We start from the raw sequence: 18895 nt of genomic DNA on the forward strand, positions 1-18895 counted from the left end.
ACTTTGTGTCAGTAAAGAATAAAGGTGTTAGTTTTTACCTTAAAGAAATGACTTTTCATTGTTTCATTTCAGTTTCAGAAGTTTCATTGTGGCACTAAAATAACTAAAAAGAATGTGAGTAGAATTTAGGGAGGCAGTTAACTAAACTTGCACTGTTGAGAGTTGTTTTGCCATTTATAGAAAATAGTACATCACTGCCTCTTTACTAAATCTGTTCTATAGCTGTGGGCAGTAATGTGTGGGGAAATTAATCTCAAAGAGGGAACAATTTCTTGGCACTGTTAATGCTTTCCCTTTTTTGAGATGTGGTCAGCTGTGGTTTTATCTAACCCAGTGTCATCCTCCTCTAAGTGCATCACAGTTTTTCTGGGTACTTTATGAAGTTCCTGAGTCTGTTGACTTCAGCGTGTGATTTGTCAGCACGTTTCTCTTCCCTGGCTCTCCCAGCACTGCTGAGGCCTCTGAAATGACTCACACCGGTGCTCCCAGAGTGTGCGATGACTTAGCAGTTGTAGTGAATCTTTCTTTTAGAATGGAAGGGGTGATTCAAGGGAGTCTAGAGAGGGGTGAAGTCTCAATACTGAGCACAGTTAATCCTCTGACCATGAAAGTGCCCATCCCCTTGCCTCCTCCTCTCTTGCAATTCTGTCTGTCAAACCTTGGGTCTTCAGAATGCTAATTTTGCGCAGTTTTTTTCACTGCTCTTAGCAGGCTACTCTATGTGGGCAGCGAGCTACACCTGAGAAGCTCTCACCCAAGCCAAATTCTCTTAAAAACTGGCTGAGATGCTGTGCTGCAGCTACAGGGGCTCTCAAAAAGCCCACTATGCTGCACAGTTAGTATGCCATGCATGTGAAGAGGTGTTGAGGAGAGGTTACAGGATTACTGTCTTTAATCAGCGCTGTGGCTTAATCTGTGCTCTTGAATCCTGAGCAGTGATCCTTTTACCCATCTTTTCTCCGCGCAGTGCCAGTATGTTTGGCAAAACCAACTCATACTTAGGCTATTACGTTGTAGAATCTCTCATATCTTATTGAAGCTGAACTCTACTTAGGTTTTAATGGATTCTGGATGGCTCAAACTCCTGAATCTACAAAAATAACCAGGCACTTAAACTTTAAAGTAAGTGTGAAGGGAACCTAGATTAAGACTTTCAGACAAGATCTAAAATAACTGTAGTTTTCACCTGGTGTGATAGCATGAGTCTCTTTTCACTTTCTATTACTGTTATGTTAGATGCATGCAGTTGTCCGTTTTGGTTTTATCTTGGCTTTTAGTCCTTCAGGACTTAGTGTTTTATTTATTTATGAAGTGTCTAGCACTCTTGCTGCTCTATAACTAATAAAATAATGATATCAACTGTGATTTTCATTGTAGGGTTTCATATTTTGTTTGTTGCTTCAGAATGAATAATTAAGTACTAAGCTGTGAAAACCTGTTTAAAATGAATTTAAAAAGTGAGGGATCGTGCAGACCACAAACCACATCTACACCGGCTACTTATGTGAATACTTTTTTAAATACTTTTAAACAGTTTTAACTGAATTCCTGTTTTTCATATTTTTCTAGTTTATTGGATAAAAAATGTCTGGAATTTGGTATTGCTCAACTGCTGTGAAATCAAACTAACTCTAATCAGTATTTCAGACAACTACTGAAAATGACACAAATCCAAAATCAGAACTTAGAATTCAGGAGGAAATGCAAGTAACAAACTTCCCCATAGTAACTTGAGAGATTTTTTGCATATCTGTGCTATCAATGTGAATTTTTCTATTGTAGATTTTGTTTAGCATTAACAGTTCTTTCAAAAGTGCCACCATTCTGTAATTATTACCTGCCTCCAGGAAATGGGCTTCCAATGTCAATGGAAAACTTCAGTATCTATGTCACAGTGTGTGCAGATCTACATCTGGATATTGGAAATGTAGCATGCCAACTCACTGTTCTAATCAATGGCACAAGACTTGTAGAATCCAGGCATCTCTTTGGTACTCTGCTAAGTTACTGATTTCCTTTTGAGTTGAGAGAACACATCCATATTTCTAAATCTTCCCCCTAAATAGGGGTACCAACACTTAAACACTTTCCTAGCAGTGTAAAGTGTTTGCTGCAATCCCTGTAACGTTGCAGATTGAGGTTGGTAGGCAAGTGGATGATTTCACAAAAACATTTGAAGTGAAGCTTTGTACCTAGTAATAATATTTGAAAGATTTCCAGCTACTCAGTAGTTACATTGGGAAGATTACCAGCTGTTTAATTAAGACCAGCGTTTCAAACTTGGCTTCAAAATAAAATCACCTTTTTTTTCAGGTTTGAACTTGCCCTATTTGGGAATGGGAAGAAGGAAGGAGGAAGCACTTGCAAAGAGCAGTTATTTTTACTGGTACCTGTGTAATCAGTTGTCTTCCTGTAAAATTGCTTTAGAAGCTACAGCCCTGTCATTTGTTTGTGCTAGTACTAGGCATGAAATGAATGGAGGAATGGTTTTGGTGTTGATTTTTTTTTTAGAGGTTCAGTGTTTTATTTTTTACTAGATTTTCCTTTATGAATTTATAAATATGACAGTATACTTGATGAAGCTAGTGAACAGTTAGCATGTAGGAAATGGGTAAATAAAACATTGACATTAGTGCTGTGAATGCACAGTTCAGAGCTGCAATTTGTGCTGTGCAGGTCTTTGCTCTGCTGTAGTAAGCATGATGGAGCAGGCAATAATCCTGCCGTGTGTGCCAGCTTCCTCTGTGCCTCTTGCCATTAAGGCCAGTCACCAGTCTGCTTGTCTGGCCTTCAGCAGTGCACTAACCTAAAGAACAATGGTTAGAATTATCTTTTAGGTTGTCAGGCTTTATTCTAACATTCCTAATTCATATTGATTGTAATTTTTTATCTGTAGATAACATCAGCTTTTGATATTGTACTGAAAATAGAGACCAAGTTTCAAGTCTTAAAATATTCTGGGAAGCGAGTGTAGATCTTGGTTCCGGTATTCACTCATGAACAACAACTGAAAGGAAGAGCCACTTCAGTGCATAATTGTATTCCTGGGTGCTGCTGAATGGACAAATCGTGCTTGCTTAATTAAAAAGTGATAATATCATTTTTCAGTAGTGGAGCTGAACATTACTGTAATCTAGACTGAAATCTGCTTAAAGAAAAAAAAATATCCTCCCGCTGTGCAGTTTTGAACCTGGTACTGTGGTGACTATGGCAAATATCTTGTTTAGCAGTGTTTTTTGCTTTTGTATATTCAAAAATGTTTAGTTACTGGTTTATTGTCAATAAATGTCACACTTTTTGCTCTTGAGCAGCTTCAAGTGAACATGATTTTATTGTGTTTATGTGTAACAAAAAATTTAGTAATTGCTGTAACTTCAACTCCCATTAAAGGCAAGGGGAATTGTCTGTGAATACCCAAGGGTAGAATTTTGCTTTAAGCTATTATTCTTTCTTATTTGAATAAAGTTACAGATTTGTAACTTTAATTCATGCTAGTTAAAATGGGAGTAGTAGAAAATACTCATAGTAGAAAAGACTAAATATTTAATGTGTGGAGTATAAAGTACTACAGAGTGCTACAGAATCTTTCAAGAGGTTGGTAATACGATTTAGTATTTTGGAGCATCTTTTTTTCTTAAATTCTTTCAAATGAGAAAACTTTCTAAATGAGGTTTGTAAATAAAAATTAAGTGTTTTCTAACATTTGGAATTGCACCTTAAATTATGTAGAACTTAAATGACCATTAAAAACAAAGTGGGAAGATGTATTTAAAAATAATCATAGAATCATGTCACCAAATGAAGCATGCAATGGGAAAAGTGATACAATAGTGCAGTCTTGTGATGTGACAATCATTAAAGGAAAATATGCACATTCGTTTAGGATATATAAGCAAATACTAAAGAAGATCTAAACTTCTGAAAGAGTTACCACAGTATGACTTGGTTCTGTTCTCCCGTTGAAGGATTAGGGTTTTTTCCTAGCAGTTGTTGCTCTGATATTTTTCCCAAAATAATTTCCTTTCTCCTGTTAATGTCTTGATAATCCATCAAAAAGTACATAATTCATCAAAATCCAATCATTAGAAGTGTGATACTCAGTGCTTTAAACAACATCAGGATGCAGGAAATACTGATCTGAGGCAGAAACGTCAAACAACCTTAGACCAACAAATACACTGGAGGGGGGGAGAGGAGTTGGCATTCCTGTGGTAAATCTTGTTGGTTAAAATGTCCTTAAGAGAAGTAACCAGGTTCTTTCATGTAATGTTTTGGAAGTTGTGAGGTACGCTGCATTTCCCTCATGCCCCAATAACTGCTTCAGACTGGTACTTCTCTGGGTAAAAGGAGAGTTCTTGATGTTTTCTGTATAGATGCTATAATAATTAACAAGTGAATAACCTATTCAGTGCCTCTTTTATTTTGCTTTTCTGTAGACAAAACATGGATGCACGCCCCTGAAGCCTTATCAAAGCATTATATTCCCTATAATGCAAAGGTAAGAAAATACGAAGTTGTTTTGTACTCCTACGTTAAACGCAGTGTGTTCTATCTTGCTTTTCATTTGAGAACTGCAGAGACATGTATTAGCTAAATGAAATAATAGAGAAAATCTTAGTAGATGTCTGTTTTGCAGGTTAAAAATTCCTGTTTCTTAAATAGCGACCAATTGATTCTTTTTCTGAGTTATTTGATGTTTTTCTAGAAAGCAGACCAGTGTTCCTTTTCTGCTTGATGCTCTGTTTTCTTTTAATGGATTGGTAAATGGATGGAAATTTTGAGTGCAAAGGAATTTAACATCAGGTTGCATGCTTACAGTAGTAGAAAAATGAAAATTAATAGCCCAAGCTTCTTTTGAGCAACAGCAAAGGCAATGAGTAATGATCCTATCTGCTGGATGTATTGAAATGTTAAATACTCTGGAAATATGGTGGAATAATAATGGAATTTTTGCACAGTAAAAAGAGAAGACTTGCTTATGTTTTCTTACTCCAGTTAAAATGTAATTCCACATTATTTCGATTAATGTAATGACATTAGTTCACAGGAAATACATATTCCAAAAGAATAAGTTAGAAAATGGTTTGCTAACAGGAGGAGGAAATAACAGGAATCAGAATAACTCAGCATAAACTGAGTAATTGGGTATTACTTGCCTAAACTAGGAGGATAATTCAGTAAGATTCCACTATGTTCTGGATAAAATTCTCATATGATTTGAATTTCTTAATATAAAAATAAAAATTGTGTCAAAAGCTGGGACTCAGTTTCCTATACTGGTATTCCCTGCTGTTGTGTTTGCAACCTTCTGTTCTAAGAGGAAGTGGAAGCTATGAATTATTCATTCACTGAAAAATGTCCTTTGGTTTGTGGTCTTCTAGAGAAAAAAGAAACGTCCCTCACATGCCTCATTGTACCTTGTGAATATGTGTCAGCACAGCTATGCAGAAGAAAAAAACAGAATAAAGAGAATGGTGATAGGCTGGTGGTAACTGTAGAAACAGCAGCATCAACTGCTTCTGGAGTAAATAAAAGGGATGGGAATTCCTATCTGTCCTGGTTTTAGCTGGGATAGGGTTAATTTTCTTCCCAGTAGCTGGTACAGTGGAGTGTTTTGGGTTTAGTATAACACTGATAACTCTGATGTTTTAGTTGTAGTTTAGCACTTTTTACTTACTATAAATCAAGGACTTTTCAGTCTCTCATGCTCTGCCAGTAAGGAGGGGTACAACAAGCTGGAGGAAGCAGGAACAGGACACCCTGACCCAAACTAGCCAATGGGTATTTATTCCATACCACAGAATGCCATGCTCTGTATGGAAACCAGGGGGAGCTGCTGATCGCTGCTTGGTGCTGGGCTGGGTATCAGTCAATAGGTGGTGAGCATTTTTATTGTGTTTTGGGTTTCTTGAGTTTTATTCCTCTCTCTCTGTACCCTATTATTGTTGTTATTATATTTACTTTATTTCAATTATTAAACTGTTCTTATCTCAACTCACAAGTCTTATCTTTTTCTTTGATAATCTTCTCTATCCCATCAGGGGGTTGGGGAGAGCGAGTGAGTTTCTGCATGGTACTTAGTTGCTGTGACACTATCCAAAGAAAGCCATGACACTATCCAAAGAAAGTCTGTTCTCAGTCTAACAGAAAGACTCTTGGTCCAAACAAGTCTTTACTTTTATGTAGACTAATGTATGTCCAAGTGTCATTCCAGTTCTGCTCTTGTTCGGTGTGGGTTCTGACATTGCAGGGTCTCCTCAACTTCCTGTCTAAATACTAACAGGAAGCTGCAGTGATGTCCTTGCTTATTGCAGGAGGTTGAGCTAGATGACCTTTGAAGGTCCCTTCCAACCCAAACTATTCTATGATTCTATGGTAATGTACTACAGCATATGTTAAAAAAAAAAAAAACCACAACAAAACCACGCAAAAATAACCCACAACAAAAACCCAACGAATGTTAAAAATTTGAATCAACAGAAAATTATTATGTAGAACTGTCAGCTATTTGATCTTGTATTTTTCTTGACTATATCACTTCAAGTAGGGCCACTAAAGTGATCAGAGGGCTGGAACACCTCTCCTATGAGGAAAGGCTGAGAGAGTTGGGATTGTGCAGCCTGGAGAAGAGAAGGCTCCAGGGAGACCTTATTACGGCCCTATTGTGTTCTTAAAAGGGGCTTATAAGAAAGATGGGGAGACATTTTAGCAGGATCTGTTGCGATAGGACGAGGGGTTGTGCTTTTAAACTAGAAGTGGAGATTCAGGCTGGATGTGAGGAAAAAATTCTTTACAATCAGAGTGGTCCAATACTGGCACAGGTTGCCCAGAGAGGCAGTGAATGCACTATCCCTGGAGACATTCAAGGCCAGGCTGGATGTGGTTCTGGGCAACCTGATCTAGTCAAAGATGTCCCTGCTTATTGCAGGGTGTTTGGCTAGATGACCTTTGAAGGTCCCTTCTAACCAACCCAGACTGTCCTATGATTCTATGATTTGATGAAATCAAAGAATCATGGTTGTTCTTTTTCCTTCAAAAGAATGATTTAAAATTTTGATAACATAATGGTCAAACAGGGGGTACATTTGTAGTACACATAGCAACACAGCAATTTTCATGTTACCAGGATCCTAAGTGAACCCCATATTTCTCTTTTTGTGTCAGCTTTTTTCTGTAATCTTCCTAAGAATAGATGTTTATGTAATTTTCCATGTTGGAGGGGAAAAAAATGTTCTCTTTTTCCCTTAAGTGAATTTTCTTTGATTTTTGGCCCATTTCCTTTCTCCAAAACAGAAGTGATCGAAGTGTGACTTTATAATGGAATCTGGCTGAAACCTTAAGAATAGGCTTATTCTTGTCACAATGTAACTGGTAACTACCCTGAGGGGTGCCTTTCTGATGATAAAACGTTACCACTGCCCAAAACAGCAATGGTTTTTGTGTCTCTTTGTAGTAAATGATGTATATATTTATAGGCACTTGGCTATTTTGGTTTGTTTATATCAAATTTCCACATACACATTTTTCCATTTTGCACATTCAAGGTGCTGAGGATACACTTCTAGTTATATGAAGGAAAAGTGAAAGATCCAGCGCAACTAAACCAATAGAAAAGTGCTTTTCTTGTTAGGGTTCATTTTACTTGCTTCCAGAATCCATGCTGGAATTGAAGAAGAAAGATTCAGAGCAGAATTTGGCTTTTTTTTTACAGGCAGGACATTCTCAGAGAGTAAGGTAGATGTATGTTAAGGATACATTCCATGTCTTTGAAAGCAAGATTTCCAATTATTTTCTATTATTCCATAAAAATCTTAAATGTGATTCCTGAAGATTCTTTAACAAGTACAAGATAACCTTGTTATCTGTACTATACTGTAGTCATGAATCTGTAATAGACGAAAATGTTATCTAACTGCTTCGTTTAACTACCACCCATTTAGCCTGAAGCTTCTATATGTTCTGGTGCACTTCAGCCTCTGTTGTGCATTTGCTCTTTCAGCTTGGCTCCTGTGTGTGCTCTCTTTATGCTGTTACCTCTTTTTGTTTCAGATAATCAAAGCACCCAGAACTAGTGCTGGTTTCCCTGTCCTTTTCCTACAAGATACTTACTTTATTTAATGATACTTTCTCAGAACTTCAAACATGATGCAGTTTTTGGTTCACAGTTACTACCCAGTCAAATATTCCCTGACAATTTCTGAGGATATTCTGTGAATACAGTATCTCCCAAAGACAATTCCAGGTGTAATTTGTGCAAAACTAACTATACAATCAAAGTAGAAGGTTAACTACTTAGGAAGTAGTTTTTAGGATCAAAATAAAAATTTACATTTTAGTTAGAAAACACATTTTCTTGGCCACTTTTATGAAAATACGTTTATGAAAATACTTCTATGAATTTATGTGGGTATGGCACTTCTTTTAACAAGTTGTTGTAGATTATCCATGTGATCATGGGTTACACTTTTCATACTGACTCAGCATATTTCCCCCCTGAAATTGCTTTACTAAGAAAATGTTAAGTTCATTCTTTTTTTTACAAATGTAGTGATTCTCAGTATAGGAACTCTAAACTTTACAGTTTAGGAAACAAAGAAATTGAAAATCCCAACAAAGGTAGTTCAAAGATTCAGAAGAGGTGCAATGCCCTTAATATAGGCAATTTCATATTTAACATTAAACTGGAAAAGGGCTTTAATAAATTGAGAGTTATGGACAATAATTATTTGTTCCTATTACTAAGGCTATTTGTGTTTCAGTGAGGATTTTGTTCCTGGCTATGACTTTTTCTGTTTTGTTTTGTTTGGTTTTTGTTTGTTGGTTTGTGGGGTTTTTTTTTGTCCCACAGGGGATTGATGTTTCTGTTTGTCATTGCATGTAACCATGGCAAAAGAGTGTAATATGACAAGTTCAGCATTATCATGTTAGTCAGAGAAGGTAGAAATCAGGTTAGAGAAAAATAAACATTATTCAAAAAATTGAAAATTACTCCGGAATTGTATCGCTGTTTTTGTAAGATAATGTTAGTATTTTCCAGTCCAAAGGAGTAACTGCAACACTTTTCCGTTTGTCTCAATATATATATTTTTATATATAAAATTCCATTACAACTTCTTACACAACTTGTAGAGTTAATTTGCACTGAACAGAAGAAGACTCTAAAGATTTTGTGTCCAGCTTTAAGCTGAAGAAGTTATTGGCAGCTAAACACTCAGAATTGCACAATCGCACCTTGAAACAGCACATGGAAACTCCTGGATGATCTTGTACATGTTGTTATGAAAAAGGGAATCTGAAGCCTGCTCTTGGATTCATGCCTAGCAATGAAGTCATCTGGGAAATATCTCTTTGAAGCAACAGCCACATTCTGAATGACGTTGTGGCCTATTTACTCATGTGGCTCAGGGGTGCAACCCTAATCCAGCTGCCTCACTACATTAAAGAAGTTGTGAGTTAATGAAAATGCTTCCAGCTTTACAAAGCTTCATCTTACCGGCAAAGCAGAGTGTTTTTGCCAGTTTTGTGAGCTAAGATTGGTTTTGTTATCAAATAATTGACAGCGTAGCTTGTTTCTTCATAAGGGTTGTTTGTCATCTCAGTTCAGTTTTAATTGTTCTTGGGAACGTTCTGTTTGATAGGCTGAATGTTTGCAACAGAAAAAAAAAAAATGTAAGCAGGACAGATGGAGCCTGAGAACACTGAGTTCAAGCTTTAACTTGATATATTTTCTGAAGAAAGCCAGATAGCCTGCAGAACGGTAACACAGAGCAGACCAGTACATGCTACAATTAAAGGAACAGTGGTATTATGAAAACCAGCGGGTTGATACAGCAGCAGGGCAAAACAGAGCCAAAAACTAGGACAGCAGTTTTGCATGTCTTATGCAGGGTGTTACGTGGTAGTTCCTAAAAATGTTGTGAGAATACTAGCACTTGGGATCTTGATCTTGCTATTCCTTTAATTGTAGCATTGTAATAGATGGAGGGTTTTGAGGAGGTGGAGGGCAGGGCTGTCCTTCAGCATTTTGGGAATGCTAAAGAAATGAAACTGTAACCTCAGTCTGGGTAGACAGTGGGTTTATGCAAGTAGTAACAAAAACATTTTGTTCATGCTGCAGTGCAGTGAAGGTCCCTCTGGACTTCCAGTGTTGCTAGCTGGCATTTGCAGAGATTGAGTGGGAATTAAAGCAAAGGTGGTCTCTGTGTTCTAAAGCTTTCTAACAGTTACATTTGGTATCTTTGCAGACCAGTCTGTAGGTGCAGAGCTGTTTTGAGGACAGCTACGTTTTGTACAAACAGTACATTTGAGTGGAATGTAGGAATTGTTGGAAGTTGTCTTACAGTTGGCATGAATTAAATCACTGTACTAGCACCTGCTTTATGAAAATAAATGAAAAGATAACATCAACTTTCTTACATTAAGATATTTGAAAATATCTAGAGCTAGGTGAAAAATAATATGTCAGGAAATTTGCGGACTTTTCTGTTTCCATAAAAAAATGATCCTTGAGTTGAATCCAGCTCTGTGGTACAGAACTAAGTCTACTAATTATGGAACTGTAAAGCTGACAAACCTGTCCACTCTTTTATGCACTGTCAAAGCTGAAAAGTCAATGTTTAAAATAGTGATATTGAATTATTTTTAGGTAGATTCCCTTCAGTTCAGGTAAAGTAAATATATTTTTACTGGGAACAATCCCATCAGGAATACGGATTTGTCAGAATTGAGGTATTCAAGCTGTGTGGTATGTCTTCAGTGAGTATCAGAGCGGCTTCATGTTTGGAATATAACTTTATAAAGGAAGAGTGTTAATTAGTTCCATTTTCCATGTCTGGATAAAGAATGGTTTTGTGAATGTACAGGTGCAACCTTCCCTTGCACCCACATTATCAGAAGTCTAACCGGAATAATCACCTTCGCTGAATGATGGTTCAATAAGGATAATGTTTACATTTTAAGATTCAATACTGAATTTATAATTGCCAGTTCTTGGAGGTGAGAGACTAAATAAAATCTAAACTAATATGAGAGAAATGATAGAAGATTGCAGGAGCTGGCAGGGATATTGTTCAGCATCTATAGCTGGATGACTCGGTCATTTTCTAGCCAAGCAGAAGCCATTCAGACCATGAATATGATCAAGCCAGGTCACAGTAATCAACAGTATGCTCATTTGATGAGTTTTCTCTTGTTATTTATCTTAAAACTTCCAGGCAGTAACAATGATACACGACAGGAGGCTCTGCAGAGTTGATGAATAGGAGCAGAGAAATAGAAGGTAGTAATATGATGCCATTGTTCGACATTAGATGAATCTCTGTGTAACGTGATAATAGCTTTTGTACTGAAAGTGAAGGAGCTATAATAACTTGAAGATGGTGCCTTTGGATTACCCACAGACATCTCCTGTTGTAGTAAAAGGAGCTGACAGATCCTGGGGAGGGGATCACACACCAGATAAAACAACAAAACCACAACAAACCCAAACCTGTTCCCATGTGAAAAAGCCAAAACTGGAAATACTGATATGTCAAAATTGAAACCAAGAGTATAAAGTTTGGAAGTGCGGTCCGTGTTCTTTATTTTGCTACTTCATTTTATCCAGTCCCTAAGCACAGGATTCTTGCATGTGAGACTAATAAACATTGCAGAACACATGAAGAAAGAATGATGTCAAAATAATGTTTCCCTCAGACACCAGGGAATGTATGGTAAGAAATTATTTTTCTCCAGTGATCAGTTGGCTTTCACTACCATCTTCCTTTGACCTTGTTTATTTAATGATAAATATTACCTCTATTTTTTTCATTTATGAGCTGTGGGAAGTGCACCTGGGCTTAAAAGAAAAGCAGGCCTTCAGTATGGTATTCTACTAATGCTGGCATTGTTGTCGTTTGTGCATTCTTTTTAAAGAGTTTTCTAAAAAAATTACTCAGCTTGCTGATTTTTGCTCCAAGCTGGTATATCCCTAAGGGATATTCCTATTATCCTTCTGTTGCTGCCTCTGTACTTTCAGTGGGTGGGAACATAATACTCACTTAGACCAGCAGTGAACTGTTAGCTCCAGCCAACAGGTCTGCAGAGCACTGCCAAAGAACTGCTTTTCCTTATCCGGTTGTTAGTGATGGAAATAAGTGTGCATGTAGCTGTGTTTATTCTCAGCCTGTGGCTAAAATTTGGGTAGCTGTGTGGTGGCTGGTGATGCTGCATGCAGTGGAACTGCACTGTACACCCACTCCCCCCGCCCCCCCCCCCCCCATCCCAGGTCCATTACCCTCTTCAGATTCAGCCTGACAACATTTTCAGAGCATGATACGGTTGGAGATGTACTTCTGTAGTGCTGTGATGATTGATGGATTGAAGAAATACTGACAGTTTCTTCTTGTACAGCCGCTATTTTTTCTATAGTGACAGTCTTGACAAGATAAGCTTTTTACTTTTCCTGCTTTCTTTCTGTATTCCAGCCTGCTGCTATCTTCCTTACAAAGGTACTAGTTTTATTTCTTAACATTATTTTATCTTTAGAATTAGATGCTTTTATGCAGAGAACATCTTTGATAGCTGTGTTGCTATCTGATTTGGTTTTAAATATATCCTTGTTGATAGCCCCTTCAGCATATGATACTAAGTTTTGGTCATTTACAGAGTGGTATCATAAATTCTCCTGAAGTTCTGCTTACAAACAAACTGGTTATGTTAATATAAATGTATAATCCTATTGTATTTTCCTTTTTCTGTGCCCTTTGTTTTTTTCCCATTTAGCTGTGGATTTAAATGCAGTGGGACTTGAGGAAGAATATGACCTGGTGTAATTTAATCTCATTCTTTTGCCTTTAAAACTGTGCTATGCTAGATTCAGTTTATTTGGACCACACTTCAGGTTTCTTCCCAGTGAGCAGCTATATAATTTCTCATTAAATCTAAACTGGGTTAGAAGACAGGTATAGGCAGGATTAGCATTGCCATATGTTCTCAGTTTTTCAGGCATCTTTACCAGAACATTTTTAGATATCCCTGCTTCCAGATATTTGGATTCCTGACAAAAACCACATCCAGAGTCTGGTGAGGTGTCTGTAGCCACATACAAAGAAATGTCTGTATTGTCTATGTCCATCAGATGTTCAAAGGTATGTTAAACTTTAGTTACCACTTTATGTTCTTTATTATTTAGTCATAGCACCAAATTTAAAGACTGAGATGATTGTTTACATGACTGATAGTGAAGAATTCTTAAGTTACTGCACTTCTAGACAACAGAAATAATACAAATTAAACCAGTGTGGCTTGTTGAGAGGTTACTTAAAATGAAGCGCAGTGCTTTTTACTGCATCTGGAAGATTCTTCAGTTAACCACTGCCTAATTATTTTATAGTCCTTTCTCTAACGCTCTTCTCACCCACCCTCCATATTTCAGTAGCTTATTAAATAGATTTTTCTTTATATCTTAATTACTGTAAATATCTTCACCCCTGTGTTTCCCTTATGCATTTGGCTTAATTCTATTGATGGATGAAATACCTGATAATATTTGATTTCTGTAAGATTTCTGTTAGAAGATCTCTCTTGGGTTGTGTGGTTTGTTTTTTTTTTGTGTCTTTTTAATCATGCATTCCTTCCTTTATTGCAAATAGTACTTGAAAACTCCCTCAGAAAAAGGCACAGAATTGTTTTCCTGTGTTAGAGTCACTGTTTGTGTGGAACATGACATATCAGATGAGCAGGGGATATCCACGGAATGTGCTGATGTCTGTGGCACTTTCCTGTCTCTTCCTCCCATGTGGTGAGTTTGATTTCTGCTCTCATTTGAGCAGCAGTCATGCCTAGGAGAGGCAGTTGTTTTTTAATGTGTTGCTGCTGAGAAGTGCTCCACAAAAAGGAAAAAACCAAACATTTATGAACTCTGGCAAAACCATGGAAGCTGTTGCAAGTGGGAAACTGCATTGTGGGGTGGAAAAGGAGAAGGAATCCAAAACAGAAAGAGGTAGCTATTTACTCTGCTTAATTGAAAAAGAAGACTCACATACGCAAGGTTGAGCAAAAACTGCATAGACATTTGTTCATCTGTTTTCTGCATAGCTTCAAAACTGGTCCCATGTCTCTTTTGTTCTCATTTTGTATTATATACTGTTACTCTGATGTTATTAGAATGTGGATTCAGTTGTCTTCCTCTCATCAGTAAATCAACATCCTTTGATTTCTGCTGTAGAAGGAGCTAATTTGTCAAATTCTGGCAGTAGGTATCCAGTAATTTTGTATTGCTTTTCTCCTTTCTTTATTGTATTAGTTGGGTAAGTACTTTTTTTTCATAAAACTGTGTTTAAATCTGCAGACAAGGAACTTTTAATGTTCAGGGATTTCAGAGCAATAAAGAAGCATGGCACTGTGAAAGGTTTTTGAAAGATTGAAATGTGATGACGAAAACAGATATTGTTTTAGTTTTGAAATATCCTACACTGCTCTCTACTGGAAGAGTGGAGGTCTACACTAACTATTCAAAAGTTCACCTAAAACTCTTTCTTAGTCGGGTTCTAGATTTAATGATTCTCTTTGACTCTGATAAAAGTAACTTTTCCAAAGGATGGATAAGTTCTTGTTTTCCCCCTGAGTTTTGAAGAAAAGCATCTGGATGTGCTTCACATGTAAAAAAAGTAGAATGTTGTGGTCTGAAATGTAAGCAGAGGGTAGAATTACTGGAGGGCATCTTGTTAAGGGCAAGGAAAAAAGTGAACTGTTAATTCACCTGACCTTACTTGCGACTGAGGCACGTGATAACAGCAGTAGACGTGTCAGAATTGTAAAGGATTTGGAATGCCTTAAGTCACCCTGCATTTGAAATTGACTTTTAATTAAGCCAGCAAAATAAAGGCAAAGAAAGACCCTACCTTTTCTTTTAATAGTTTCTCCAGCCAAAGTACAAGTATAAAAGCATTTTTAATTAGTTCAGCATGGAATTGGACCAAAACATGTCTTGCTCGATTTAAGTATGTAGGAAAATTTTCATTTCACAAAAGGTCTGCATGCTAGTTTGTTGCGCAAGAGAGCCCCCCTGGCCATTACTGGAAGAATAATTCAGCACTGAATGATTCTCCCAGTTCTCAATGATAAAACTTCTGTTGATTCTGGTATGTTGAAATAGTGTCTGTTCATTATCCGCAGCTGCACTGTCTTGCAAAACTTTGCATGTGGAGTGAGCACATCTGGTTGTCTGCTAATATTAAATTATAAACAGTTTGAGGTGTTTGTCTCATATATGGCTGGTCAACAGCTCATTTTCTTGATAGCAGACATCAGTGAGGAAAGAGCAACCCTTAATGTATTTTAAAGGAGTAGTTAAATTGTTTTGACTGATAAGATTCATTCACCTCATAAAAGTTTTTTTTCTGATAAGACAGCTGTAAGTGAGATCAGAATAAGTAATATTTTAGAAAAATAACCTTTTATCAGTTTTGTAGGGAGTATGTTTGGAAGAATGAAAGACTGCAATGAAAAATGTGTTGTAATTCATATAGGAAAAGGACTGCCTTAGCTTGCTTTATGTTAAACAAAATATTAAATGCCATCCAGAGGGACCTTGACACGCTTGTGAGGTGGGCTGATGCCAACCTCATGAAGTTTAACCATGACAAGTGCAAGGTCATACACCTGGGTCAGAGCAATACCAGGCACAGCTACAGGCTGGGCAGAGAAGAGATTCAGAGCTGCCCTGTGGAGAAGGACTTGGGGGTGCTGGTCGATGAGAAAATGAACATGAGCCAGCAGTGTGCACTTGCAGCCCAGAAAGCCAACCGTGTCCTGGGCTGCATCAAAAGGAGTGTGACCAGCAGGTTGAAGGAGGTGATCCTGCCCCTTTATTCTGCTCTCGTGAGACCTCACTTGGAGTTTTGTGTACAGTTCTGGTGTCATCAACGTTTTTTATGTTGACATGGATCTGTCGGAACAAGTCCAGAGAAGGGCCACGAGAATGATCAGGGGACTGGATCACCTCCCATATGAAGATTGGCTGAGAAAGTTGGGGCTGTTCAGCCTGGAGAAGAGAAGGCTGCGTGGAGACCTCATAGCAGCCTTCCAGTATCTGAAGGGGGCCTATAGGGATGCTGGGGATGGACTCTTCATTAGGGACTGTAGTGGTAGGACAAGGGGTAATGGGTTAAAACTTAAACAGGGGAAGTTTAGATTGGATAGAAGGAGGAAATTCTTTCCTGTTAGGGTAGTGAGGCACTGGAATAGGTTGTCCAGGGAGGTTGTGAATGCTTCATCCCTGGCAGTGTCCAAGGCTAGGTTGGACGAGGCCTTGGGTAATATGGTTTAGGGCGAGGTGTCCCTGCCCATGGCAGGGGGGTTGGAACTTTATGATCTTAAGTTCCTTTCCAACCCTAACTATTCTATGATTCTATGATTCTATGATCCTCTTCAAACTTCTTAAAGTATCTAACTGAAACACAGTATGGTTACGGTGATTTTGTCATTAGCACTCAACAGTATATAAACATTTTAAAAGGTGAGTCTAGTGGCATGCCTAACTTATTGATCATTTTTGTTGGGAGTTGGCTTATCATGCATTATGTACACCACATTCAAGAATAACTCTTTTACTAATTGCAAACGGTAAATACATGTAATAATCATATATATATATATATATATAAACATTTTTCACCTGTATTACATATTGGATGTTAATGAAGACTTAAAAATGCAATGATTTTATTAATCTGCATATTGGTTTAATAGTGAATGGTCTGAGGGGAACTGCTACATCATTTTCTGGTTTGCTCTTCTGCAGCTATGTGTAGGAGTAGTCTTAGCTTGGCTCTGCTCAACAGCCAGGTCTGCAGAAGGTTTGTAGCTGCAGAAGGGAACCTGGAGGTGGTCAGAACAGTCACTGACTTTTCAAGTTCCCATCTAGAATTCTGCATCAGCGTTGTTTTCTAAATAAGCCTGATCTTGAAAAAGGAAATCTAATATTTACCAATTTTGCTTTGCAGTTGCTGTTGCAGAAACTCCTTCATGCTGAATATTTATACCATTCATGCCACAGCTGTACTGAACTCCTGATATAACAAATATTTTTTCTCTGTGTTTGTGTAAGGTCTGTTGAGAAAAATCTGCTGTAAAGAGGACAATGACGTGGCCATCTCCCCATTTCATGAGGATGGTGAATTAGTTGTTAAGTTACTTTGGAAATCCCAGAGGTGGCAGCGCAAGCCATTGTGTTGGGGATTATATAAACACAGAGGACTTTGTCACATCAAATTTGTCTTTTGAAGTCTCAGCTTTGCAAATACATATGTGTTTGCTTCGCTTAACTATTACAAGTAATGCCATAGTAATCGATACCTAATATTAAGCAAAACATGAGGATAGGACAAATCACACAGAAAAGGTACAGAGCAGAAAAAGCAAGCAGTTAAAAAGCCTTCAGTTAGTGTATTAGGTGTATGTTGAAACCTATATTACATAGTCATCATTCTGTTGTAATTAGGAAATAACTTGTCTTGATTTGAAGTTAATATTTCCCTCCTAATTACATCAGTCTAATTAATATAAATATTCAGAATATTTGCTCTTTATTGCTGCTTTTCTCTTTATTACTCTCTTACCAAAGGAAAAAAAAAGATTAAAATGAAAAAGCTGATGAAGGTTGGGGATGAAATCTGTAAGCAGGTGATAACTAAAATTTTAGCTTACCTGAATAAAAAAAAGAAACTAGCAACAACAACAACAAAAAAAGCAAGCCAAACAACTGCAGTTAACAGAGACGCAAATAGATATCAGATACAAGCAACATAACCCACAGCACAGTCTGATTGATATTAACACTTAAGCTGCGAATATTCTTCATAATTCTGGATTAAATGCATCTTACTACATTTTCCTATGCTGAACAGTTTATTATGCATAAGCTCTAGCTCCATATCCAGTTCAAAACTGTCAAGAGCAATAAGAATTTCAATACTGATGCTTAATGTTAAAACAGATACTCATCTGGAAGACAGCCTATTGCGTATGACTGTTGAATTCTGGTTGGTTAAGTTATGTTCCATAGATAATGATATAATGCTTGTTGTGTTGCTGTAGTATAATTCTATGATGTTTCCACATATTTCAGATCTTGGTTGTTTATTTCTTGTATAAGTTGTTGAGCAAACCCAGTTAATATGTTTCTTCAGGTATTGTCAATCATTTAAACCTGTGCTTTCAGCAATTGATCTTTCTAGTTAAGATGTCTTACTTCTCCCTCTCCTCCATGACCAGAAGTGGATTTGGGAACATTTCTTAAAAATTCAGTGGCATTTACAGATTCCACAGCTGTGGCAAAAGCTTAATATGGTGCTTGCGTTTTCTAAGGCAGTAATGAGAGTTAGTAGCTTGGTTGTCTTCCACTTCACTATGGGCAGCAGTGACTTGCGCTCTCTCCTCCTTGAGTGTTGTCCACCCTTAGTTCCTGTGGTTATGAAGTATTCCTCTACTGTATATAGTGTGCCCTGGCCTGCTCACAAATTTTACAGTTCTACCTCTGCCTCTTGTGTTGTGCCAGGTGTGTGTTATATAAGTATCTTTTGTACAAATATCTAGTATTATCAGCAGTCCTCTTAGATCACCATCTGACATTATCTATTTTTCTGTCCATTTAAACTTGTGGTTACTTTTTTTCATTTCCCTTTCTGTCTCTGTCACATGTAGTATCCATAATGTCCAAGCATTATTCTTTTTGTGTGTGCAAGTGTCACTTCCTCAAGGAAGAACACACCCTCTGTTTAAAGTCATTGATGATGTTAGGTGAAAGACATTGTGAGACCTCACTTGGAGTACTGTGTACAGTTCTGGTGTCCTCAACATAAAAAGGACATGGAACTGTTGGAACAAGTCCAGAGGAGGGCCACGAGGTTGATCA

At 37.4% G+C, this 18895-nt stretch overlaps 1 protein-coding gene across 12 annotated transcripts in view; it reads left to right on the forward strand.

The window, feature by feature from the left end:
* GULP1 (GULP PTB domain containing engulfment adaptor 1) overlaps positions 1-18895 on the forward strand; it is a 170490-nt gene that overhangs the window by 97344 nt on the left and 54251 nt on the right. For 11 of the 12 annotated variants that reach the window (XM_061376078.1, XM_061376004.1, XM_061376051.1 and 8 more), the window contains one exon: positions 4437-4498. In XM_061376078.1, the coding sequence (XP_061232062.1) occupies positions 4437-4498 (62 nt within the window). Of the gene's footprint in view, positions 1-4436; positions 4499-9379; positions 9449-18895 lie in introns of those variants that run through there. The other variant, XM_061376059.1, reaches the window with a different exon arrangement.

The sequence above is a fragment of the Neopsephotus bourkii genome, unplaced genomic scaffold (assembly GCF_033783945.1).
Source record: "Neopsephotus bourkii isolate Nb327-2 ecotype Australia unplaced genomic scaffold, CSIRO-AGI_Nbou_v1 NB_196, whole genome shotgun sequence".
NCBI lineage: Eukaryota > Metazoa > Chordata > Aves > Psittaciformes > Psittacidae > Neopsephotus > Neopsephotus bourkii.